Raw genomic sequence first — 26,740 nt, 5'->3', positions numbered from 1 at the left:
ACTGAATAAATTGACTTTTTCCCTTTCACTCCTGGGCTTGCTTCTTTGGCTGTCCTAGATACACCAACCTGACATTTTTGTCTACGATTGATGCTAAAAGTGTTTTTTCTGTTAGCATTTCTGTCTACGATTGTTGCTAACAGCGTTAGCAAAACACTATTTTGCTAGCGGTGTTATCAAACAATCCCGAAGCCAGATTGGGAGAAAAAAAAATCATGCGTCTCTGATTGTGTGTGGGTTCCTGGGCAAAATGCTGAGGTGGGCCGGATTCGGTCCGGGGGCCGTAGTTTCGGGACCCCTGACATAGAGGAATGCAAGCCGTGTCTGAGCTTTCAAATGTATCTCTTGGCTTTTGCTCTTTCTTGACAGGTTCAGGTATTTATCCACAGATCATGCAGTTCATGTCTGTGCATGTTAAGGTTAGCAGGTGATGCAAGGTGGTGGAAAGAGACACACAACTGTGTTCTTCACAGAACAGAAGAAGACAATATCTGCATTTATAAAACAAGTCTGTTTGTGCAGCTGCACAAACAGAGCTGGACCACAGGGATGGTAAGTGTCTTACACAACAAGAGTTACATCAGAAGCTGTTTTATGGAATTTTTGATTTTAATAGCAAAAAGGAGAATCACACTATTGGAAAACTCAAACTGTTAACTGTTATTTTTGCATTTTAATGGGCATCAGTCCTGAAATTGGTTGCTCCGGGCATGCAGTCTTTCATGAAAGAAAACCCTCCCCTCTTCAGCCAAGCCTCCTGGAGCAGAGTGAGTCCTGCCTGCATGCTCAAGGTCACAGCTGGAGATGGGCTGCATTCCCAGTGGACCGCTGGGAGGCAGAATCGGGCCTTCCTTCTGGTAGAGTGCAGGGTTCACTTTGTGTACAGCGGTGTGTATAATTCAGGGATGACTCACATTCAACAAGACACAATAACGTGTGACTTCCACTTTAAACATCTTTTTCCGTAGTATCACAATCCAAGCATGTGTGTTCAGAGGAGTGAGGTTCCTTCATGGCAGAAGAACAGTCACTCATTTATTAGTAACGTTCCTGTATTTAAATCTGATCCAAAATATCTGTGTCATATATTGGATCTGCACTGCATGACTCCACCCAGCCCAGCAACTTTACTACAACTGCAGCTGGTTTTAAAGTTTAAAACTCCCGTGGTTTCTGCCAATCCAAAAACCACACCCCAAAATGTATGCAAATGTCAGCTCTGACAAACTCAAAACAGTAGATAAAAAAAAAAATCAGCCAGATTTTTCATGATCTATAAATTCAACAATAACTCAGAAAAAGCTTCACAAGCTAGAATATTCATGTATCTAATTCACCTGTCAAAGTCAAGGTCCGGGGGCCGAATCCGGCCCTCCAGATCATTTTATTTTATCATTAATAATCAACCGTTGTTATCTTGTGCTTCTTTCTAACTTGTATAATTTTGACTAAATATATTTTTATTGAGAGTAAAATATAAAAAGTTATTTAAGGTTTAAGTTGATTTATTCTGGATTAATATTCCTGCCTTTTTATTATTCATAATTAAGTTACAGTTTTAAAGTTTTAAAAATTGGGATTCTGCTAGTTTTTAATTTTTTTTTTTAAATTTTTTAGATTTAGATTTTTTAGGCTGTTTTGGAGTTTAGCTAATATTTCAGCTAGCTGTTTTGGCTAATTTAGGCTTTTTAAAGTTTTTTTTAGGATATTTTTATGTTTAGCTATTATTTTCAACCCTACTTTTTTAGGCTAATTTGGTATTTAGCTAATATTTTAGCTGGCTATCAATTTCAGCATTTTCAGTTATCGATTTCAGTGTTTTTAGTTATCAATTTCATCATCCTTAGCTATCAGCTCTAGCATCTCAGCAGCCAAATTCAGCTTACAGCATTCACACTAGCATTATTTCAAATAATGCTATATATCTATATATCTAGTTTTAAAGTTTTAAAAATGTAGTTTCATTGTGTTCAATAAATGTTTATTCTGTTCGGCCTGTGACCCAAGGTGTGTTTTGGATTGTTGCCCCTTGTGTGATTGAGTTTAACACCCCTGATCCACTTGAAGTGTAAAATGGAACTTGTTCCCTCAGGAGTTGATTGAGAGATGATCCTCTCTGAAATCTGCATCCAGTTATGCAAAATGTATTCTCAAAACTGGGATCAGAGAAAGACGAGTTGTCTAAACGCCATGATCTTGTAATGGCATTAAGCTTTGATAAAGAAGCCCCTCTTCTTCTTCTTCTTCTTCTTCTTCTTGTCTTTGTTCAGTTGGTGCTCCCTGTTTCAACCACACAGGATACAGTATTTAATAATGCAGTTTAGACCAAATTGATTTCTTATACAGCCTCCAACTTCCCTGTTTGGTTACCCTTAAATTCAAAACAAAAGACAGCAGAGGAAGACTGTCATTCTGTGCTTTAAAACCAGGACCAGGTCCATCACTGAGTATGAAAGGATTTGAGATCATTTCAATATTATGTATAATTGTTTATTTGTATTGAATCCTCTCTGTTAGTAGGAAAACAGACAATTTGATGTAAGAAAACATACTAGGCCTTAAAATACCTTTAATTCATTGTGTTGAGAAAAAAAAATGGAAAAATCTAAATGACTTTAAAACTGTGAATCAAATCTTGGCTTGATTGAATCATCCCTATTGTTATTATTATCACCATCCGCTATATATGTTATATTGCATACAACTTAATATTAACATGTTTGAATTAAATTTCAATAGCAACCATAATTTGTTGCTAGTACGCTGCTAGAAGTTAGAAGCTGGGAAAGTAAGGTGTACTGGGGTTAGTCCTTTCTTTCTGTCTTCTCCATTATTCTTTATATATTTTTTTCATGTATTTTAACTTAAATACATATTTAATTAAAAAATATATATATATATTCATGCCTCTGTTGGTGCAGTGTGATTCATGTGTTGTCCCTCTTTCCCACTCCCCTCCAGGAGAGAGGGGGAGATTCCAGATTCCAGGTGGCTGGTCTTTGCTCCGGTCCTTGGCCGTGGACCTCGTCTCTGGCTCATCTTGCGGCCCCACCTATCCCCCAGCTCCATCTGGATGAAGCCCATCTACTACAGTGTTCAAACATGTAGCTGTAGAGTTAGATAAGCTAATTCTTCTTTAACAGTATGGTACATCACCCATCCGTCCTGAGAGAGGATCCCTCCTTCATGTGGACTTCCCTGAGGTTTCTTCTTTGTTTTCCCAGAATCTGTTTTTTTAAGAGTGTTTCCTCACTGAGAAGGAGGGTCAGGGGGAAGGGATAACCAGTTTAGGTTAGCTTGTTTAGTTTAGCAATCAGTTGTTGTTTATATTTTTGAGTGGTTTTATGTACTTACTGGTGTGGAGCCTGTTGAGACAAATGTGTTGTGATATTGAGCTGTATGAAGAAAACTAAATTGAATTGAAATGTATACATAAAAAAAAAAAAAATTGTGCCTGTATAATACTGCCAAACGTGAAAGCATGAAACATGAAACACAGCAACTCTGACCACCTCCCTGCCTGTGAGGTCTTTCTTTTACATGTTGTTTCATCTCAGACCTTACTTTCATTTTAGCACACAAAGAGCTCCTATTTATGATGCAAAATGCTTTGTGCAATAAATATGATCTGTTTATCATATCAGCTGGACTTCTTCTTATAGTGTCGACAGGTTTAGTTTTATTATGCAAAGGACCTCTTAAATCTAAATCAGGAGTGTCAAACTCAATCACACAAGGAGCAAAAATACAGAACACACCTTAAATAAGGGGCTGAACAGGATAAACGTTTATTAAACACTCTAAAACTACATTTTCAAAACTGTAACTTTTTAACATAATTCTGAATAATAAAAAGGCAGGAATATTATTCTAGAATAAATCAACTTAAACCTTAAATAACTCTCAATATTTTACTCTCCATAAAAATATATTTTGTCAAAATTATACAAGTTAGAAATAAGGTCAAGATAACATCGGGTCATTAATAACAATATAATAAAATGATCTGGAGGGCCAGATAGAATTACCTGGAGGGCCGGATCTGGCCCCCTGGACCTTAACACGTGATCTAAATCAAGCATCTTTTTTTTTTTTTTTTTTTTTTAACTATGGCTTATTTAGAAAAGTGAAAAAAAAATGAGAAATACATCTTTTATAACTAATTCAAAGCTGAAAGTGTGGATTTCTAAGTATTTTATTGAGACGCCCTAAAGTGTATTGGAAAATAGCATGAGACGTGGCTTTGAGTTTGGTTACTGATCATGGTAAAGGTTGCTACCAAAGTTTGCTGGGTTGTGTTGACCTCTTTTAGGATCAAAATCCTATTTTCATTATGATTTTCATAATCATTCTATCATTGTTCTGTCCGGTCAGTGACATGCTTGTGCGTCTAAAGAGCCCTCACACTCTTCAAAAATAGTGAAGCTACAAGCCTGCTTATTAGCTTCCTGAGATTAAAAAATTAATCCAATAAATAAACTTTATGGTCGTAAATGCAGACCCAAGTCCATCTGGCGAGGGAACAATAGAAGGAATAATTCCTTTACATGTGAGGCCAAACATTTGATCCAGGAAGAGGCAGAAATATGCGGGGAAATAGGAATTTGATCAAAACTCTTTCTCTGGCGAACATGTCTGGAAAAACCTGTGAATCAATCCACAAAAATGCCATTTCAAGCCCAAAATGGAAAATACCACCAAGTTTCCATGTGAACCAGAAGATCAGAGTTTCGAAAGCTTCCAGCACCTGTTCTTATCCCCCATCCGCGGGTTCATGGCTAAATCGGGGTCCCAGCGCAGAACTGGGATTCACAGATGCTGTGAGAGAGGAATGTGGGTGAAATGTCGCCGTTCTGGAGACAAACGGGAGCGTCCGTTTGGGGAAATTTAACAAGCAGATGTTCTGAGGTGCTGGTCCACAGCAGAGGATCCAAAGGAAACAGATTCCCGCGAGCATTCAGCATCCGGAGAGAGTAGAGACAGCAGAGAGCTTCAGGGGACAGATTCCAAGAGCCCCAGGAAACATTAACTTAGAGAAATCTTCATTTTGGAGAAATGAACAACCTCAAAGAGAAAAGAAAAAATCCAATCTGTCTGGGCTGTTGCTGCTCTGGTCGGTGGGTCGAGTCTGACGGTTTAACATGGAGACTGGTCTGTTTTTGGTGGGTGTCCTGCAAAAACTGGATCTTAAGAAAGTAAAAAAAAGGTGTTATTTTCTGTCTTACAAGAAAATAGTCTTATCAGGAAAGTAAAACAAGCCCAATCTAGGAAAAGATGTAAGTGATGACATTTTTTAAGGAAATAATTCGTGGTCAGAGGATTTTTCTTTCCCCATTGGCCAATTTGTCCTCATTCAAAGACAATCTGTTAATGGGGGTAAGAGTTTCGGACTCATTTCTAAGGGGCTGTTTTGCAGTGAGGTTAGTGGGAGTTCTCACCAGGTATGGGGTCTCAGGATGAACACAGCTAATGTTGTTTGTTTGGTTTATCTTGTGATGTTTATATTTGATTCTTTGTTTTCCTCCCAGTTTGTTTTTCTGCCATCTTGTGTCTCCCCATGTTTCCCTGACAAATCCCCCCTCCCTTGTCCATCTGGTCCGGAGATTTAAAAAGTTAAAAAAAAAAGGTTATACACGGCTCAAGAGTCCAAGGATTGCATAACTCCTTTTATAACAGTAATCTCCTACAGGAGGCTCTCTGTTAGCTCTGAGAAATGAGTAGAACTGAGTCAAACTGAATGAAGAAAGTGAAGATAAAAAGGATGGGATAAAGAAAGCGTGAGCGTCAACGAAGGAAAGATTCATGAGTGAGAGGAAAAGGGGAAGAGATGCTCTGCAAAAAGAGGAAGCCTAAAAATAGAACACAAATCTTTAAAAAAAGATCTGTCTGTGCAGCAGTTACTTTTACTGAACAAGAAATCTTATAAAATACCAACAAAGAGTTCCACTCAAGCATTCAAAAAGGGAAAATAAAAGCTATTTTATTTTGAATGCTCCACACCTCAATAAGAAGGGTTTTCTGTAAATTATTAACAAACACATTTTTAAAAACCTAATCGTAGTTTAATTTATTACAGTGATAAGTAACATTTTAATAACTCATTTTAGAACATTTTAACAAAATGAGATTCAGTACAAGTTGGTACATCTTCAAAAACTCTGATAAAATCTAAAAATCTTAAAATATAAACCTAAATGTTTGTTTTCAAAATGATGACAATGAACGTCAGTCTAACTTGTGAACATTGATTCTATTTTCAAATGACATCCTCAAAATTAGACCAAAAGTTAAAGTGCAGTTTGAGTTTTTTCTTAGTCTTTAAGAGCCTCTTTAATTAAAAATCAAAATCTTTGAGTTTTTAGCATTTATTTGGGGTATTTTTCTTATAAAAGAGAACAAATGTAATAAGAAATAATTTTGTTTTTGCATTTCTGAATATTTCTCCTTTTAAATCCTTGTCAAACAAACTATCACACACAGACTCTGTTTGAATGAATGGGCCGTTGTGACATAACAACGGTAGAGCGGGTCGGCCAATGATCGAAGGATAGGCGGTTCGATTCCGGCTCCCGCCAGCCAAATGTCATTGGGTCCACTTAACCCTACTTGCCTCCAGTGTGGCTCCACTGGTGTGTGAATGTCCACGGCTTCCTCCCACAGTCCAACAACATGGTTAACATAGGTTAACTGGTTACTCTAGTGTTCCTAGATGTAACTGTATGTGGGGGGGGTTGTGTGCCCTGTGACAGACTGGAGACCTGCCCAGGGTGTTCCTCCCCTTCACCCAACGGTGGCCGGGTCAGCCTCTGGCGACACTGCAGGTTAAGAAAATGGATGGAAAGATAATGATGATCTGGTGCTACGTCCACAAAACTGTAGGTCTTGATCAGAGGTCTGCAACCTGCAGCTCCAGATCCACATGTTCTCTTTTATCTCTCCATGGTGGATCCTTGAGAAACATAAAATAAGTCATGAAAACTGCTGATCCAGACATGTCGACCGTCAGATTCAGCAGCTCCTGATAATCAAAACTACCTACAGAAAACAAATAAACAAAGCCTGCAAACTAAGACTACCAAACTAAAACAACAAAAGCCAGCAGTGTAAGACTGCTGAGGACAAAGAGGGGAAAAAAGAACAAAAATAAATAAAGAAAAGAAAAACAAAAAAGTATTTTTAAAAGTAAGGATTACTTAATTAGTATTTATTTAATCTAGATCAGTTAAATGTACAGACGGTAGATTTGAACTGGCAGGTGGAGCTATCAGAAATAGTCCCTCATGTTAGAGAGCGTTCCTCTCGGTCTCACAGTCCTGCAGTTCAGAAGCAACAGCTTCTCCTGACAACACATCAAACACACATCTCTGGTATTTGCACACAGGGGGTGCTTCTCTAAGTTTTCTGACAACACATCTGGAACCAACACTACCAGCTCAGAAACGGGTGATAAAAAGTTTTTAGACAGTTCCACACAACAACGCTCATCTTTGTCTGAATTAAAGGCTCAAAACATGAGGAAACGCTTGTTTTCACTTGAAAATTGATGGAGACTTTACATGTTTGTCACTTGATCATATAAGACCACCAATAAACTGTAGAAAGAAACCCAATCCGTAGATAGTACTTAATATCTCAAATATCTAGTTAAAATGTTTGTCTACATATGGAGGAGTTCATTGAAAAATTCTAAGTCTCCAAAATAAGTTAAAAAAAAGAAGTTTTCAACATATTTTAAGATAATTTTCCCCTAACTAAGCAGTCATAGTCTGTGATATTGGTGGTAACTCTAGGAGGAATATTTCCCTACATCAGGGGTGTCAAACTCAATCGCACAAGGGGCCAATACAATGCTGTAAGCTGAATTTGGCAGCTGAAGATGCTAGAGCTGATAGTTGAAGATGCTGAAATTAATAGCTAAAAACACTGAAGCTGATAGATTAAAATGTTGAAGCAGATAGCCAGCTAAAATATTAGTTAAATGCCAAATTAGCCTAAAAAACAAAAAAACAAAATAATTAGGTTAGCCAAAACAGCTAGCACATAGCTGAAAGAAATAGCTAAATTTTAAATTAGCCTAAAAAAATAAAAAAAAAGCCTAAATTAGCCAAAACAGCTAGCATGTAGCTAAAATATTAGCTGAACTCCTAAATAGCCTAAACAATCTTAGTAAATGCCAAAATAGTCCAAAAAGCTACAAAAAACGGTAACTTTTTAACATATTAATAAATAAATAAAAATGCAGGAATATTATTCCAGAATAAATCAATTTAAATCTTAAATAACTTTCAATGTTTTACTCTCCATAAAAATGTATTTTTCAAAATTATACAAATTAGAAATAAGTGCATGATAACAACCGTGACATCAATAACAATAAAATTATCTGGAGGGCCACATTTAACTACCCGAGGGCCGGATTAGGCCCCGGACCTTGACTTTGACATGTGCATTACATAGTTTATCTCCCTGAAACAGTAGTGTTTAATCTCTGAGACAGTTGAGTTTTGCATTATTTGTAACTAGTGCTGGGATCATAAAATTGATTAATGGATTTAGTTTGATTTAAGCTTAATAGATCAGTAATCAATTCATGACGAGTATAAATCGATTTAACACATAAGGCTAAATTCCTCTAGCTTGATGCTAACGTTTAATGGAATTTCCTTTAGGACGGCTAATGCTAACACTCGGTCGATGTAAACATATATTACTGACTAAATGAACATCTTTATAATCTCACAGACATTAATTTTACAAACTCTTTTACGGAAAAATATTTTAAAGTAACCATTTGTGGTCTAAAGCATATTTTTTTCCTCATAGTGTCTTCTTCTTGAATAAGGTGTACTGCTATAGCGCGATCGCCACCTAGTGGCCAAACTGAAACGTCCTCCAGGAGAAGCAGAACAATGTTTACAATGTTAATGATCTGAACATTTTTGTTAGAACTTCTCCTTTAGAGAATCCATGAAACACTGGATGATATTAACAATCTAATTATTTCACTGATACATTTTACAGTATGTGAACTGGATCAGATTAATATATTCAAGTCGTATGGTAGTTTTAAACAAATGTGTGTAAATATGTAAACTCAAAATTGAATTAAAGAATCAAAAGAATAGAAAATAAAATCAGAATCGATTGTGTCTGGAAATATTATCGATACTCAGCCGTTCTTGTAACGTTCATTTCTGTGAGTCAGTTGAATGGATGTATTTTGGGATCTCCACTAAACAGCATGTGAACAGAATTCCCAAATGTTTTAACAACCTTCCAAATTAAGGGAGACTCTGGTTTTCCGCGGCTCAGGTTCAGATGAATGTGGTGATAAGAGGATCATGTTTGTGTTGGATCTTGTCTGTCCCCAGCCTCAGACATGAATAGCTAACAGAGGGTGGAGGAGGAACAGAAACCTGAGAGCCACTGCACCCCTCCCTGTGCTGATCTGGCCAATGGCAGGCAGCCTTCAGCACACAGCAGACTGCCCAAGCGTTTAATAGCAGAGCTGCGCCTGTTCAGCCCCGACCTCTGCAATCACAGCCGTCACAAGAAGACTGAGCGGGGAGCTGCACAAGTCAGACAACAAAGGCCAACAAGTTCCTTTCCAGCAGCAGCATGAAGACCTCTCTGGGAACTCTGACTCTCTGCATGGCGGCTCTGATGGCCACAGGTTTCCCTTTTGAGAGGAAAGGACCTGCCAAGGAGAAGCGTGTTCAGTACGCAGCATGGGATGATGTGAATGTCATCGCCCACGGCCTGCTGCAGCTGGGTCAGGGGCTGAAGGAGCATGTGGACAAAACGAAAATCCAGATGAGGGACATCTTCACCAAACTAAAAGTCTTCAACCGCACCATGAGTGAGCTGGGAAAGGAGAGCCAAAGACTGCAAGAGGAGGAGGAAGCCCTGAGGGCTCGAGCCCGGGGGCTGGAGGACAGAGAAGGACAGCTGCTGAACGTCACAGCCGAGCTGAGGGAGAAGGCCGAGGAGGTGCAGCAGGAGAGAAGGACCATGAGTGAGAGGATGAGGCGTCTGGAGGAGAGGGTGAACAGCATGCTGCAGGGGGCCGCAGCACTGCCCGACATGAATGCCAACGCATGGAACAACAGCCAAGCTCGCAGCATCCAGGTGACCACGACACTCCCCCCACCTGAACGTCACTCATGATCATTAGACGAGGGAAAGAACATGTCAATGTAAAGCTGCTTACTTTTACTATCCTTCATGGCTCAGGGTTCAGGACGGATTTCAGCTCTACAACTTCTGCATGTGTCTAAATGACATCTGACTTGCAAAATAAATTCATTTGTAGTTATGAATGTCAAGCTTATATATGAAGTCTAAATAGAAGAACATGCAGAACCATCGAGGAGACGCTAAAGACGACCAAACACAGAGATCTGGAGGCAGGTTTCCTCAGCTGTGACATTTTAGATCGGGGGGCAAAATCCAAAACACACCTTAGGTCACGGGCCGAACAGGATAAACATTTACTGAACACTCTAAAACTACATTTTTAAACTTTAAAACCATACATTTTTAACATATGTATGAACTAGATATATAGCATTACCTGTGATAGTGCTATAGTGTGAGTGCTGATAGCTGGAGATGCTGAAACTGATAGCTAAAAACCCTGAGGCTAATAGCAAGCTAAAATATTAGCTAAATGCCAAATTAGCCTAAAAAAAGATTGCAAAAACAGTTATGTAGCTTAATAAAATAGCTAAACTTCAAAACAGCCTAAAAAACAGAAAAAAGCTTAAATTAGCCAAAATAGCTAACAATCAAATATTAGCTAAACTCCAAAATAGCCTTAAAAAACTTTAAAAAAGCCTAAATTAGACAAAACAGATTGCATGTAGCTGAAATATTAGCAAACTTCCAAACAGCCCAAAAAAACTACAAAAAAGTCTAAATTAGCCAAAACAGCTAGCAGAATTGAAATAGCTAAACTCCAAAATAGTCCAAAAAAGCTAGCAGAATCCCAAGTTTTAAAACTTTTAAAACTGTAACTTTTTAACACAATTATGAATAATAAAAAGGGAGGAATATTATTCCAGAATAAATCAACTTGAACCTTAAATAACTTTCAATATTTTACTCTCCATAAAAATATATTTTGTCAAAATTATACAAGTTAGAAATGAGCACCAGATAACATTAATAACAATTACATGCGGCCACATGTAATTACCCGGAGGGCCGGCCCTCCGGGGCCTTGACTTTGACACGTCTTTTTGAACTGCATAAAGAAGCTCGAGTCACAGAAGCTTGTGAAACCGTCTTGAATCAGAATGTTGTGAATGAAGAAGAGTTACATAACCAGGCAAAATCCCTCACTTGCAGCTAGCAGAGGAGTCAAGGCTCTCCAAAGTTTCAGTCCAACCCTGTGCGTGCACTCGTCCTAGCCTCTGTGGTGTCGCACACATGCTAATTCTTCTGGTTGCTGTAGTTCATGCTGGAGTCTCAGAGCAGACGCATTGATGACCTGATGGAGCAAGTCAGACTACAGCAAGAGAAACTCAACAAGCAGAATGTGAGGATCAGGACGTTGCAGAGTCAAGTGAGTCTCTTTGAACACAAATCACGATTTTCATTTTTGGTTTCTATGGCTGACACGACTTTCATCCTTTCAGATCCAACAGTCCAGACAGAGGTCTTCCTTTCCAGGTAGGAGCAGCACAGAGGACGCCCTCCAGGGCGGCGCTGGAGAGCAGCATGACACTCCAGCGGGTAAGTACAGTGGGGAACCATGTGAGAAGTCTCCCCCTGACACTAATTCAGGTTGACTGGACACAATCTGATGCCAAATGTGGTGAGCCATCTGTTAAGTGTGGCCATAAAGAAGCTTAAATCACTCACAGTTTAAATCAAGGAATGGGAGCTTTGGGAATCACTCAGCATGACTCCAGAAACCGCAACAGGTGGACTGTTAGGGCACTGTGTGGCTTAATGGGAGGAAAGCTTAATGGAGTCCTGCTCACGTCTAAAGCGACTCACTCAGACAATTCATTATCATCAGTATGGTGGAATTAGACTCCAACTATTCAGTGTGATGGGCTAGTTAGTTTGATAAGCCTAATTAAAATACAGCCAAGTTCATTTGTCTTTGTGGGGTGAATTAGGCCAAACAACTGCATAATATAATGGTGTGAATGTTTAGTGATCATCCTGCTCCTTTCCATATGTTTTTCGGCACGTAAAACCCAAGCTTTTATTTTTAACTTAATGCTCGCTATGCAATTTTTAACATGCTATAGGTTTCCTGTTAATTTAGACATGTTTCCGGTTTTTGGCTAATGTGGAGTTTAGGTAGCATTCTAGCATCATGCTAGCTGATTTTGGCTAATTAGGACTTTTTTTTCTACTTTTAAGGCAAATTTGGAGATAAACTAATATTGTAGCATTATCAAACCTTTTTTTTTTGGTAATCTAGACATGTCTCCAGTTTTTGACTAATGTGGAGTTTAGGTAACATTCTTGAATTATACTATCAGTTTGTTGTTAATTTAGACACGTTTCCAGTTTTTTGCCCATTTGAAGTTTAGCTAACATTTTAGCATTGTGCTTGCAGTTTTCAACTAATTTAGACATGCTTCCAGTTTTTGCCCAATGTGGTGTTTAACAAACATTTTAGGATTATGCTAGCTGTTTTTTTTTGCTAATTTAGGCATGTTTTCAGTTTTTGGTTTATTTGGATTTCAGCTAACATTTTAGCATTATGCTAGCCTTTTTTGGCTAATTTAGACATTTTTCCAGTTTTTTGGGCTAATTTGGAGTTTAGCTAACATTTTAGCATTATGCTAGCCTGTTTTGGCTAATTTAGACATTTTTCCAGTTTTTTTAGGCAAATCTGGAGTTAGGCTAACATTTTAGCATTATTGTTGTAGTTTTTGCAAATTTAGACATGTTTCAGATTTTTTTTGTGCCTAATTTGGAGTTTAGCAAACATTTTAGCATTTTGCTTGCCTTTTTTGGCTAATTTAGACAAGTTGTTTTGGCTAAAGTGTTTTGGCTAAATTTGCATTCAGCTATTATGTTAGAAAGCATTCTGTTTCAGCGTTTTCAGCTAACTCTTCTTTAGCAACAGGTAATGCTATATATCTAGCTGCAGTTGCTTTGGTCTTATGTTTTCACTTCTGTGGAGTTTCTGAAACAAACCCACTATTAAATTGACATTTCCAAGGACTTAAATGAATTAAAATGTTAGTAGTTAAAGAGATGAGGCTCCATGAAGGGCTAATATTGTGTGTGAAGCCCCCGTCTCCCCCGCCTCCTCTGACCAGCCAGGACCAATGTAAAAAGCCTGCTTTCATCCACTGAACTGGAAACAAACCAACTGGGGGAAAGTTCAGACACTTGACTTACAATTTGGTCTCATTTCTGTTTTGAAATATGTCTTGACTATACCTCTTTAATGTCAAACTTAACCCTTTAACACGTGAGGCTTCACTGGTGACGCTTAAACACAAAATCTTTAACATACTGTAACTTTTCAATCATCAGCACGGGGCGCAGGCCAGTTTTCTCCTTCAAAATCTACTGGAATTACGTTGATCGTGCTAATGGTTGAAAAGTTATACTAAATCAAAGAACATGAACACTGGAGCTCCAGTGTTGGAGGGTTAAACCAGGTTAAAGGTACAATCCTGTGAAGCAGTGGCTGGGTTCAGGCACCATCCTGGTGCCTAGTTAGGGAAGTGACGGCTCCGATTCCCCGAGCTCCCTCTGCTCAGGACACCCCATCCCCCTAAGCGTTGTGCAAACACTCCTCCTGCATGCTGCAGCCATGCACAGCAACGTCACTAACTGGCAGCTGTGCACGTGAGGGAGGTGTGATGGGATCACCACTCCCAGAGAAGGGGGTAGGGGAATGTAAAGGATAGCCTAAGTAACTCAATAGGTTGGAAGGTCAGCTGCCGTAAAGAGAGCAGTGTTGGGAACTGGGACAAAGGTCTTGTTTTGAACAGGAGCAGAGACGGTCCAACACACATTCCCTGGAAAACTGCAGACTGAGAGAGAAAAGCTCTGATTTCCTAGAGATTCAGATAAAAAAGACAAGCAGCTGTTAGTTCTGCAGCCCTGATCTTCTGGAAGTTTGACAGAAACATTGTCAATGTCCCCATTGACAATTTTTTAAATGAAAAAAATGTTCCCAGTAATGTTTTAATTATAATTATGAAGTTTTTAACCAAAATCCCACAACCTAAATGTTTTATAAAGGAATTTTCATAATCTGAAGCCTCTGTTTCAAAAATCTCCTCTGAGGGGGCGTGGCTTTTAGAACTCCGCCCCTGATCCCTCCTGTCTGATTATGATAACACTGTGTCTTGCTGGCATAAATCTTCACAGCTGCTACATAAAAATGTCCATCAATATCTGTAACGTCCAGCTGTGTGGTTCTGATCTGGATGTCAGCTGGACGAGGAAGTGAAGATCTTCATGGACAGAACTTCCTCCAAAATCCTGATTCTTTCTCCTTCCAGTTCACCAAAGACTCTTTTAGCTAATTCTCCAATGTTTATTGACTGTGATCAATACATTCAATCATTGGTTTCTCAGAGTTCTTGATAAAATAATCAAAGCTAACATCAAAATGCTCTTTCATTGATTTACAATCCTTTCCAACTGCGGTCAAATGAGCCGCCGTTCACATTTCCGTGGTCACATCAAGAAGCTCCGTGGAGTCTGGTGGAGATTTTCCAGCGTTCTCAGTCCTGCTACCGTAAGTATTGGATGAAACTCACACCAAAAATCCAGTGATGCTGATTTGACCACAGAAATGTGAACGGCGGCTCATTTGACTGCAGTCAATGTGAAGATTATTACATTTGTTTTCTTTCAGAAAAATGCCACACATACATATTAAAAACTCAAAAACAGGATTTTCATCAGAGCAACTGTAAATCATCCCATATGTAAACTGTCGGGTATTGACCTGACTCAGAGAACAGACAGTCAGCAGCGCTGTGCAGTCATCCCCCCTAAAACACTCGTGGTTTCTCTTCCAGAGATGGCGGTAGACTGTCATGACATGTTCCTGCGTGGAGAGACAACCAGCGGGGTGTACACCATCCAGCCAGGGCAGTCTGAGCCCTTCAGTGTCTTCTGTGAGATGACAGCAGGTGAGGAGCAGCAACACATCCCTCCCTTTTTGAACACGGCAATTTTCCACATTTCCTGTTCCAACTCTGTTTGGTCCAGATGGCGGTTGGACAGTCATCCAAAGGCGTCAAGATGGCTCAGTGGATTTTGACCAGCTGTGGCAGGCTTACGAGAAGGGCTTTGGCAGCCTGGATGGTAAATGTGCTTTAGAGTTTAAATCACTCTCACTGTCAGGTGCAGTTAGTGTTTATTAGTTAGTGTTGGCTTTCACTGCACCAGAGGGCCAGCAGCTCTTATTACTGAATAGTTAGACAAAATGACAAAAATACAGAAACGAGAACATCTTTGGTCACTGTCCCTCTTTCTTCTCATCCAGGAGAGTTCTGGTTGGGTCTCCAGAACATCCACTCTATTGTTAAAGACAACGGCTATGTCCTCAACATTAAGCTGTCCGACTGGGGGGACGACTCAGTGTCTGTCCGCCTTCCCTTCCAACTGGGTGGGAAGCAAACCAATTACTCGCTCCTGATTCAGGAACCTGTGAGTGCCAGCAGCCTGGAGAGCTCGCTGGGCTCGGACTCTGCGCCCAGTGTGCCCTTTTCCACCCGAGACCAAGACAACGACCACAAGGCTGACATCAGCTGTGCCAAACACCTCTCTGGTTAGTGAGAACAACCGAAATGACTCCACAACTCAGCAACAGGGAAGCTCAGAATCCTTTTTTGGGTTTAAATAACGACTTCATGAAGGAGTTAACCCTTTAACACCGGAGCTCCAGTGTTAATGTTTTGTGATTTACTGGAACTTTTCAATCGTTAACACGATAATTTCAGTAGATTCTGGGTCTCAAAAGAGTCTCAAAAGCGTCTTGAGACGCTTTTCTCCTTCAGAATCTACTGGAATTATCGTGTTACTCCGCCTCCAAGGCCAAGTGGGCCTCATATGGTTTAAAAGTGGGCAGAAAATCTTGGCCCCCATTGGGTTTTGTGCAGTTTCTGTGGTGGCCCCACTTGTGTTTGCCCACATTGTCTTAAGTGGAGACTCAGAGGGTTGCCTCGCTATGCTAGCCAGCCCCCCGGTGGATGGTGTAGCATGCTAGTGAGCTCCACTGTAGCGAGGTAGCAAGCTCCGCTTTTGCAAGCTCTGTTGTAGCAAGTTACCAAGCTCCATTGTAGCGAGCTTCACTGTGTCGAGCTAGCAAACTCTGCTGTAGTGAACTTCACTGTAGCGAGCTAGCAAGCTCCGGTGTATCAAGCTAGCGAGCTCTATTGTAGCGAGCTCCACCGTATTGAGCTAGCAACCTCTGGTGTATCGAGCTAGCGAGCTTTACTGCAGCAAGCTAGCAAGTTCCACTGTATCGAGCTAGCAAGCTCCGCTGTATCGAGCTAGCGAGCTTCACCTGGCCTTGCTAGCTGGGTAACGGTTGAAAAGTTACAGTATGCTAAAGATTTTGTGTTCAAGTGTCACCAGTGACGCCTCAGGTGTTAAAGACAGCAGCATAACCTGGCATGGCTCTGTCTCCACAGGTGGATGGTGGTTCAGTAACTGTGGACGCTCCAACCTGAACGGCCGATACTTCCAGAGCCCTCCACCCAAGCAGCGCCATCAAAGGAAGCAAGGCATCTTCTGGAAGACATGGAGAGGGCGCTACTACCCCCTGAAGTCCAGCAGGATGATGGTTGCCCCAGCAGCAATCACCAAGTCCTAAAGAGGAAGGATGGAGCCGACTCTGCCACACTGATCTTCTCTCCTCTGGTCCAAGAAGACACCCATCTCAGCGAGGGGATGCTCAGACGGCGGCAGAGCCCTCACTGTACAAGTAAAACAACCTCAAAGATAGTTGTATCATGGAGACATTTCCTACTTACAAGGTTTCTGCATCAAGCTGGCGGTTTGAGTGGGATAAGAACGAGTTACGACCTGTTGACGGTGCTGTGAGGCGAGAGGTATTTTCCACCTGGCTGAGACTGGAGCGTGAGCAGTCAGGTCACAGAGTCTTTGACCTCTTCAGCTCCAAGGTGGCTGCTCAAGCAGACAATTGAAACCAAAACATGTTGGAAAGATTTATCAAAAGAAGGTTTCTTATAAGAAAGAAAACTCAAAAAGATTCTAGCAAAGTTAAACGCCGGGAGATTCAGATGCAAACGCTGCATGAACTCTAGCTTTATAGACCATTCCAGCCTTCCAAACATCTGCCAGAACTTTTGGATCGAGCTAAAAGGATTCTTTACTGCTTTTTATTGTCTGTGAAGGTTTTTTTTAATCTATTCTGAGTCATATTGACTTTACTTAAAGTAGAGGCATTTTTTGTACATTGTCTTTAAAGAGTGTGATTTGTAGTAATATAATCTTTGTCCTTTTACTTGAGAGTGAATTATTGTAGATGTTCTCCTATTTAAAATATATATTTTTGGTTCTTTTTTTTCTAAAAAGAAAAGCCCGTCTTTTGGCACGGATGAGCCAATAAAACCCATTTAAACAGGTTTGTTTGCTTTATTGCACCTTCAGAGAATTCTCCAAATGTTTGTAGCCACTAGACTAAGATATAACAAAAAAACTGACAAAAGAAGTCGTGTTTTATTGACACATCATCTGCTGTGATGTCCACTGTCACAGTAAAGGCTGAGCGCTGCACTCCACGCAGTCATTTCCACACTTTTTGTTCCGTTACCACCATGTTTCCTCAGCAAGAGCTACACAAACTCTTGGTTTAAATCCTGTTTACCACAGCATTAACTCCCTGTGATGCACACATTAAGTTATGTTTATTCTGTTGGTTTTAGCATTAATGATTATTTATTTGATTTCATTTCCTCTGAGTTCTCTGTGAACTTTAACTTCCTGGTTCCTTACCTGTGGAGTTTTTCTCGGTCCAGAGGTGTAGCTGAGGATCAAGCTGCTTTATTTTGTGCTTTTTTTTACGCAGTCAAACCTAAAAATAAAGCTATTTATCATGTGGAAATATACTGTTATGACAGTGATGCTGGATTCCAAACACAGCTGGACGTCTCTGAGGAGATTCATGGGACCAAAATAGATGGGAAAAAAAAACTTATTCCACACAAGGAGCCAAAATCCAAAACACACCTTAGGTCACGGTACAAACAGGATAAACGTTTATTGGACACTCTAAAACTACATTTTTTAAACTTTTAAACCGTAACTTTTTAACATAATGATGAACTAGATATATAGCAATACCGGTGATAACGCTAGTGTGAATGCTGTAAGCTGAATTTGGCCACTGAAAATGCTAGCGATAGCTAAATATGCTGAAAATGATAGCTAAAAACGCTGAAGCTAATAGCTGAAAATGCTGTTGCCGATAGCTGAAATCACTGAAGTTAATAACTAAGAAACATTAAAGCTGATAGCCAGCTAAAATATTAGCTAAATGCCAATAGCCTAAAAAACTAGAAGTGCCGACAGCTGAATATGGTGAAATTGATAGCTAAAATTCTGAAACTGATTGCTAAAAACACTGAAGCTGATAGCCAGATAAAATATTAGCTAAATGCCATATTTGCTCAAAAAACATTAAAAAAAATTTCGTTTAAACCAAAACGGCTAGAATGTAACCGAAAAAATAGCTAAACTTCAAAATATCCTGAAAAATTTGAAAAAAGGCCTTAATCAGCCTAAACAGCTAGCGTGTAAATGTTAGCCCAACTGCATAACAGCCAAAAAACCTTAAAAAGAAATGCCTAAATTAGCCAAAACAGCATGTGGCTAAAATTTTAGCTAAACTCCCAAATAGCCTAAAAAATCTCAGTAAATGCCAAAATAATCCAACAAGATAGCAGAATGCCAATTTCTAAAACTTTAAAACTGTAACTTTTTAATTCAATTGTGAATAATAAAAATACAGGAATATTATTCCAGAATTAATCAATTTAAACCTCAGATAAGGTTCAATATTTTACTCTCCATGAAAATATATTTTGTTAAACTATACAAATTAGAAATAAGTGCAAGATAACAGTGGGTCGATAATAACAATAACTAAAATGATCTGGAGGGCCGGATCCGGCCCCAGGGCCTTGACTTTGACACGTGACCTAAACAGAAAGTTAGCGTAGAGTGTGCCAGCACATGTGGCAGATCTCCTGCTGGTAAGAACCTTAGCTGCTCAGTCACATTAGCTGGAAACAAACTTCTGAGGCTTTCAGGTGTCGACTTCAATTCTCCGTGTGTCTCTTCTCTCACAGGCTTAGAGGTAATGTGCTTGAATCATCAGCAATCCTCCTCCAAGCAATGACCACAGGGTCACGACCTCCCTCATGCACCTTTCCACATCAGGCTCAAACCGTCTCACCCTATAGGCAGGACTCAGCCGTGGCTGACGGCCGCTGAAGGTCGATCGGGATGTTTTTAGTTTGTTTTGGGTCTGAAGAGCTGCTTTTGCTCCACACACACAAACAAGTCCAGGTTTGTACTTTCTGACTAGAACAATCCCAGACAGCATCAGAAAACATCCATGTTGTTTTCAGCTTCAGGTGGAGCTCACTTTTCCTAACAAACAACTTGAAGAGCACGACTCAAAAACAGTTTGAGTTCAGGGGATTTGGTTCAGCAGAAAGACTGTGTAGACTTCTACACCCGGAGGCAGCAAATATTTAAGCCACTACTTCAGTGACAAGATTTATAGTTTCTTTGCAGCTGCAGATTTAGTCTTGACTTCATTTTTTTCTTTTGTGCTGTTCAGGGTCATGGAGGATGCTGGACTGCGGAGAAGCAACAATGCTAACCACTACACCACTAGTTCAAAAGAACAACAAAATACAACACAAAATAAACACCAAGGAGACATTTTCCTGACGATTTGCAAAGCTGATTTTTTTTTTTAATTATTATTTAGCTTCAAGCCAAAGCTCCCTCACTGACTGTAAGGGACTTTCACATTTGACTGTTTTTACAGATGATCTGCTGCATTATGCAAGTGTAAGACTCACCTGAAATCCAGGGTCTTGGTTATTCTTAAAGGAATCCTGGTGCAGTTTTTACAGCGTGAACACAGGCAGACTCTCCAGTGGACCAAAGACAGGAAGTTAATGCATTTAAGTAAAAGCTTAGAGCCTTTCAAGTTAGAAAAGAAAACCTGGCCAAAGCACAACTATGAAAAATGCAAACCACTCGAAGGTTGTATAATGTTGCTTCTGTTAAAGCAGAGGTTTCAAACTCCATCGCACAACGGGCCAAAATCCAAAACACACCTAAGGTCGCTTGTCGAAAAAGATAAACATTTATTGAACTCTCTAAAACTAAGTTTCTAAAACTTTAACATAATTGTGAACTAGATACATCGGTAATGCTGGTGTGAATGCTGTAAGCTGAATTTGGCTGCTGAAAATGCTAGTGATAGCTAAATATGCTGAAATTGATATCTGAAAACGCTGAAGTTAATAGCTAAAAAACACTACAGCTGATAGCCAGCTAAAATATTAGCTAAATGCCAATAGCCTAAGAAACAAACAAAAAAGAAAAAGAAAAACGAAGAGTTAGCATGTAGCTGAAACAATAACTAAACTTCAAAATATCCTAAAAAAACTGAAAAAAGCCTAAATTAGCCAAAACAGCTAGTATGTAGCCGAAATATTAGCTTAACTCCAAAATAGCCTAAAAAATCTTAGTAAATGCCAAAATAGTCCAAAGAGCTAGCAGAATGTCAAATTTTAAAACTTTAAAACCATAATTTTTTAACATAATTAGGATTAAACAGGCAGGAATATTATCCCAGAACAAATCAATTTAAACTTTAAATAAGTTTCAATATTTTACTCTCCATAAAAATATATTTTGTCAAAATTATTTTTGAGATTAGCTAATATTTTTGCTAAATGCTCGTTGTTTTGGCTGTTTTTTTTGTTGTTGTTGCCTTTATTGAGTTTTTTAGGCTATTTTGTCGTTTAGCTAATAATTCAGCAACATGCTAGCTTTTCTTTGGCTAAAATGGCAACCACTAGTTTTAATTGTTTTAATTGAATTTCATTCATATCCCAGAGGATAAATTAATCTGTTATGGCACCACAAAAAGTCAAAAAGTTGCATAAAAAAATCTATGAAATTTACTGAATACATAAAAAAATTAAAGTAATCAGTTAATAAATTAATAAAATAGGATATTGATAAGTAATATAGCGTATTTTCACACACATAATAATAATAATAATACATACTGCATATAAATGTTATTTATTAATATAGAGTATTAATATTGTAATATATTATAGCATATTAATATTATTTTATGATTTGGCATTTTGCTAATATTAGCTATTAGCTTCAGGGTTTTCCTTTAATTAGCTCCACCATGTTCAGCAGCCAGATTTAGTTTACAGCAAAGGTAATGCTATATATCTAGTTAGTTTAGTCTGTCCTCATGTCTTCACACATGAATCATGTTTCAGGGAGTAGTGGTATGGAAGTTTTTTAGTTCCATCAGACTCTGAATTTCTATTCTGAATTTTTCAAACCTCTGAATTTTTTTTCTGAATTTTTATTCTGAATTTTTTAAACCTCTGTTTTTTTGGGTTTTTTTTAAACCTCTGAATTTTTATTCTGATTTTTTTAATCCTTGCTTTTTAAACAGCAAAATTTAAGGTTTAAGGTTATTTACTTCTCAGTCTACCATAACAATATAATTTGTATTTCGTTTCCTTGCAGACCACAGACACACAGACACACACACATCCACAGACAACCATAGACAACCATATACGCAGATATTTACACCGGATTCTGAAACCATGTATCCATTCAACTCCTGAAATTAAAAGTTTACTGTAAACTGGATTCTCCGTGCCCTTCCCTCTGACCGGAGCTCTGTGGAAAGAAGCTATAAGACCAGCATTCCCCTCTAGAGTGTTCATACTCTCTCACACATATACATGTTAGCTTTAGCTAGTTTAATTTATTTTTTTTACTTAGCAACTGCATTCCAGGTTGTAAAATATGAATTTGTGGGTTTGTAGATTATTCAAGTTGTATTTCACAAGTTATAGCAGTGTATAAGTACCTACCTTTTTCTGAGCATAAGAAGATTGTAGAAAAAATAACTAAATACTGTTTTTATTTTATTATTCAGACTACAATAGTGTTAAATATTTATTTTGTCTTCTGACTTCTTCTATTGCACAAATTAATTTTAAGAATTTTACCCTACTCGTATATGAAATCAGTACAAGTAGTATTTAAGTATTTTGTTATTCTCATGTTCACCTAAGTATAATGATGTTTTACAGTCTAAGATCAGAACAACCACACATGTTTATGTTTGCTTTAAGTTTTTTTTTTTTTTTTTTTTAACTAAAAAAGTATTTCTTGTGTATTTCTTTTTAAGCAGACTACACCCTGTAATGCAGAATCAACCTGAGTCTCCTGGAGCGGTTTATTAACAGTGAAGATCCAGGACCAGAATCAGAGTGAACAGGAACTCTCCTGCAGTCCTCCTGAACCTCCATTGGTGACGTCTGTGGGGTGATGTAACTGAGATCCTGGTGTTTCTCTTCTGGTTGGCGAGCGGAGTATCCTACAGGATGATCTCAAGAGTGTTTGGATCTCTCGTTCCACTGTCCACTGCATCATCCACAGTCACTGAGGAGGTGGTGGCCATTCGCCATAAGGACCTTCACCTTCCAAAAACCCCTGAGGACCTGGAGGTGGAGTCCCGTGGGTTTGCAGGGCTGGCACAGCACAGAGTTTTTCCTTAAAGCTGCAGGTGCCATCGATGGATGCCACATCAGGATCAAACCTCCTGGTGACCCTGGCATCATTCCAAAAGCGCCCTCGATTATAGAGCGTGCTTTGGAATGATGAAGACAAGATTCAGAGGCATCTTCCTGCAAGTGCTGGAGGTGCATCACACCTTTGTACCTCATGGAAGTGAACACATAGCAGCATTTTATATTCCTTGGAATATATTTCTATAAATTTATATATTTAATTTATATATTGCAGGTTGTCTCAGCTTGGGCCATCCTCCACAATATCTGCTCCTGTGCTGACGACACCGAGGCCCCAGAGGATGATGTGGAGGTGATGATGAGGAGGAAGCTGGTTTGAAGGTCACCAGTGGTGCTCTCTGGCAGGACCAACTACCTGCTGAGGTTTCTGCCCTGGGGGAGGTACCACCTGACCTTGATTACTTTTAACAGGTAATTAATGAATCAAGTGATTTTTAATTATTCAATAATTCAATCATTTAATTAATTGAGTTTTTGTTAAAAATGTTTTAGGACAGTGCATGCATTATCTTATATTTATGGATCATTTTTGGTCATGCAGCATCCGTCCACAGCCAATCCTGTAAACCCTGAAGATGGACGATGCAGTCTACAGTGAAGATGATCCTGAAACTCTGCAGACCATCCTGCAAGATGTTCCAATCACCACCCAGAAAGTTCCATCCCCGCGTCTCAGTTGAAGCATCTCATCCATGTCGACCATCTTTGTAAATAGTGTTACAATGAATTACTGTGTTGGATTTATACCTTTATTTATATTTAAAAAAAACAAACATTTTAATACATCAAATATAAACTTCATTTATTCTCAGAAATCAAATGTAGTTATTTGTTGGCATTTCTTTCCAGGAGACTATAAAGTTGGTCAAAAGTCTCCCTCCTCTCTCGTGCGCTCTGCTCTTCTGCCTCATGTCCTCTCTGATCAGGTCTAGAAGCTCATCACTAGTCGTGTTTCCATTAACTCTGAAATTTCGCAAATTGGAATTTTGATACATTCTCCTAATGGAAACACCACAATTCCTAGAATTTAAATACAATTTTAGGCAAATGTGTAATGGAAACACATCTAGTGATTCTTTTTCTTCTTCCACCTGGTGGATCACTCCTTCCTTCCTCTTTCACCCACTGCTGTAGTTCACTCCCAGATAGAAGACATCAGGAGGACTGGTGGATGGTGTCTGTCCTGATGCCTCATCCATGAGGTCAAACCAACAGTAGCAGCAGTGGACTCCCACTGACCTTCTCCTGATGCTGGATACTCCCAATCCTGAACACAAGGGATCATAATAGACAGCAGAAAAAAGAAGATACAAACCTTTTTATAACATACATATTTAATGTGTATCAAACATTTTATGTAAGAAATAGACAGGGGCAATAAATGACAAAATAGCAATATGGAGGTGTTTGTTTTGATTTTGGTACTTTTAAAGGATAAACAAATAGTCCAGTTGGTTGCGTAATCCATGGAATACATCCACAAAGTTGTGTGATGTACTTCCGGTTTCTAGGTGGCCTAGTGGTTAAACTCCCGCGCTAGCAATCAAGAGGTTACGGGTTCGAATCCCACTGGGGCCTTATTTGTTTGTTTCTTTTTTTTTTTAATCCCAAAACTGTTCAATTTAGGTAAATAAATGTTTTTAAAAAATAGACAGGGGCAATAAATGACAAAATAGCAATATGGGGCTGTTTGTTTTGATTTTGGTACTTTTAAAGGACAGTCAAATTGTGCAGTTAGTTGCATAATCCCTTTTTTTTTTTTTTTTTTAGAACTTTATTTGAAATAGAGAGATAACATAGAGACATAACATGCCAGGGGGATAACAAATACAACTACAGAAATAAATTACATTTTACAAAGGCATCATGACAGATGTTTGCTTTAGGATGGGAGCTTCTGGAAATAGTAAAAACATACTGTGGCAGGTAGAGGGCCACTTAATGATTTTCACCTGTGTACACCAGCTGCTTGATTGGCAGAGGGCTGTTAAAAGCTCTTTCCTCCCAGTTTGCAGATTCAGCCTTAGACCTGCTGCAGGTAGGAGCTGCAGCATCAGATGCTGCCAGGCTGTATTTTGGCTTAAATCCATAGCTGGATCACAGGCAGTTTGCCTTTTGTGGCCAGTGTAGCTCCTGTTAGCATCCTCCTCGGCTGCCAGCCAGGTGCCGCTGCTGGGTGCGTCGCTGCTGGGTGCACTGCTGTGAGTGGTGCTTTGTGTTGCTGTATTGCTGCTGCACTATTGTAGGGCCACTGTCCTAGGTGGTGCCTTTCATGGTGGTGCTGCTGATTCATGGTGAGCCTCGCTGCAGAGTTTGATCCTGCGGAGTTCCATTGCCCACGGTCTGCCAGCAAGATTGAACGACAGGAGGTGGTCAGTCTGCTTGGGTGAAAAGCTGACCTACTGTTAGAATGTGGTTGTCAAACCAGTTTTGGAAGTATAGAGATTTATTTTTATAAAGGATGTGCTTGTTATTCCAAACATAAAATCTGTGGGGAGAAAAATTATGTTTATACATCAGCGACCAGGAAAGTAAAGCATGTTTGTGATATTCTGAGAGTTTTAATGGGATTTTGTTTATGTTACAATTACAGAGAAGTAAGAAGTTTCAGCCTCCACACTGTGAGAACATGTGATGAGGAAAGATATTCCAAATAGAGAAGGATTTTTTTAAATAGGACTTCAACCAGTTGATCTTAAATGAATTATTCAAAGTTGTAAAGTCAAGGAAGTTTAGACCACCATTCTCATAGCTATTCATTATGACTGATTTTTTTATATAGTGAACACAGTTTTTCCAAACAAAATTAAATAAAATATGATCAATTTTTTTGAGTGTCTGATTATTGATGTACAGTGACAAGGCAGCATAGGTTAATTGAGAAATGCCTTCTGCTTTAGAGATCCAGACCCTTCCCTTTAAAGTCAAGTCCCTTTGGAGCCATTGATTGAAGCATTTTTTTGTCTTATCAATTATTGGTTCCAAGTTTTGACAGCATCTGTTGATTTGATTCTTAGCAATAATAATACCCAAATAAGTCACATTGTTTTTAACTGGGATGTTACAAATGGTTGCAGAAGAACACTCTTTAACTGGAACAAGTTCACATTTGTTGATATTAAGATGTAAGCCTGAAGCGTTGGAGAATGCTTGGAGTGATTGAAGAGCTACAGAAATCTGACTATCTTTTAGAAAGAGAGTGGTATTATCTGCTAGCTGGCTGATAAGGATTTCTCTTCCTGCAACAAAAATGGCTTTTAAGTTTTTTTGGAAAATGTGATCAGCTAAAATTTGAGTGGCTAATAAGAATAGATGAGGGGAAATTGGGCAGCCCTGTCTGACTCCTTTATTCAGATCAAATCTAGGGGAAGTTCCATTTTTTTTAGTTTGATAGAACAGTTTGCTTTATTAGATAAAGTTTTCATGGATCTAGAAAAAAAAGAACCAAAACCAAATTTTTCTAAACAACAGAAAATAAAATGATGGTTTATCGAATCAAAAGCTTTATAAAAATAAAGAAAAAGAATAAAGCTCACATCAGTAACCAAATATGAGTAGTCTAAAATATCTAGAACCAAGCGAATGCTATTAGAAATGTGTCTTTTCTGCATAAAGCCGGACTGTGTCTCTCCAATTATTTGGTCCAGAACTAGTTTAAGTCTTTTAGCAAATATTGAGGCAAGAATTTTGTAATCATTGTTTAGGACACAGATTGGGCGCCAGTTTTCAATGCTTAATAAGTCTTTTTTAGGTTTGGGTATCAGTGAAAGCACTCCCTGAGTTAAACTGGGAGGAAGTGATCCAGAATTTATAGATTCTTCAAAAACTTTTAGCAAAAAGGGAGCAAATAGATCTGGAAATAATTTGTAGAACTCACTGGATAACCCGTC

The 26,740-nt window shown here is 38.9% G+C and overlaps 1 protein-coding gene and 1 long non-coding RNA gene across 3 annotated transcripts; both read left to right on the top strand.

The window, feature by feature from the left end:
• The first annotated feature begins 9,291 nt into the window (after positions 1–9,291).
• Positions 9,292–17,591, top strand: angptl4 (angiopoietin-like 4). Its single transcript, XM_024269001.2, has 7 exons — positions 9,292–10,128; positions 11,456–11,566; positions 11,640–11,736; positions 15,015–15,128; positions 15,208–15,303; positions 15,485–15,769; positions 16,635–17,591. Exons 1-7 carry the CDS (start codon positions 9,619–9,621, stop codon positions 16,814–16,816), a joined length of 1,395 nt encoding a protein of 464 aa, XP_024124769.1. The 5' UTR covers positions 9,292–9,618; the 3' UTR covers positions 16,817–17,591.
• Positions 17,592–22,367: 4,776 nt separating this feature from the next.
• Positions 22,368–23,876, top strand: LOC112144203. Of its 2 annotated transcripts, XR_002918865.2 has the most exons (3): positions 22,373–22,961; positions 23,065–23,261; positions 23,392–23,876. It is a non-coding gene; the product is annotated as an uncharacterized LOC112144203 (long non-coding RNA). The 2 variants fall into 2 exon arrangements; XR_004949431.1 differs by having other exon boundaries at positions 22,368–23,261.
• The last annotated feature ends 2,864 nt before the right edge of the window (positions 23,877–26,740 follow it).

Source organism: Oryzias melastigma, linkage group LG17, assembly GCF_002922805.2.
Source record: "Oryzias melastigma strain HK-1 linkage group LG17, ASM292280v2, whole genome shotgun sequence".
In the NCBI taxonomy this organism is placed as follows: Eukaryota; Metazoa; Chordata; class Actinopteri; order Beloniformes; family Adrianichthyidae; genus Oryzias; species Oryzias melastigma.
The sequence above is the reverse complement of the archived record's forward strand: the minus strand, read 5'-3'. Positions and strand labels throughout refer to the sequence as shown.

Excerpts from the sequence above, each read along its gene's own strand:
- angptl4 (XM_024269001.2), top strand. The coding sequence starts at position 9,619 with ATGAAGACCTCTCTGGGAACTCTGACTCTCTGCATGGCGGCTCTGATG. Across the intron at positions 11,567-11,639 it reads TCAGGACGTTGCAGAGTCAA|ATCCAACAGTCCAGACAGAG; the intron begins GTGAGTCTCTTT and ends TCATCCTTTCAG. Across the intron at positions 15,304-15,484 it reads GGGCTTTGGCAGCCTGGATG|GAGAGTTCTGGTTGGGTCTC; the intron begins GTAAATGTGCTT and ends CTTCTCATCCAG.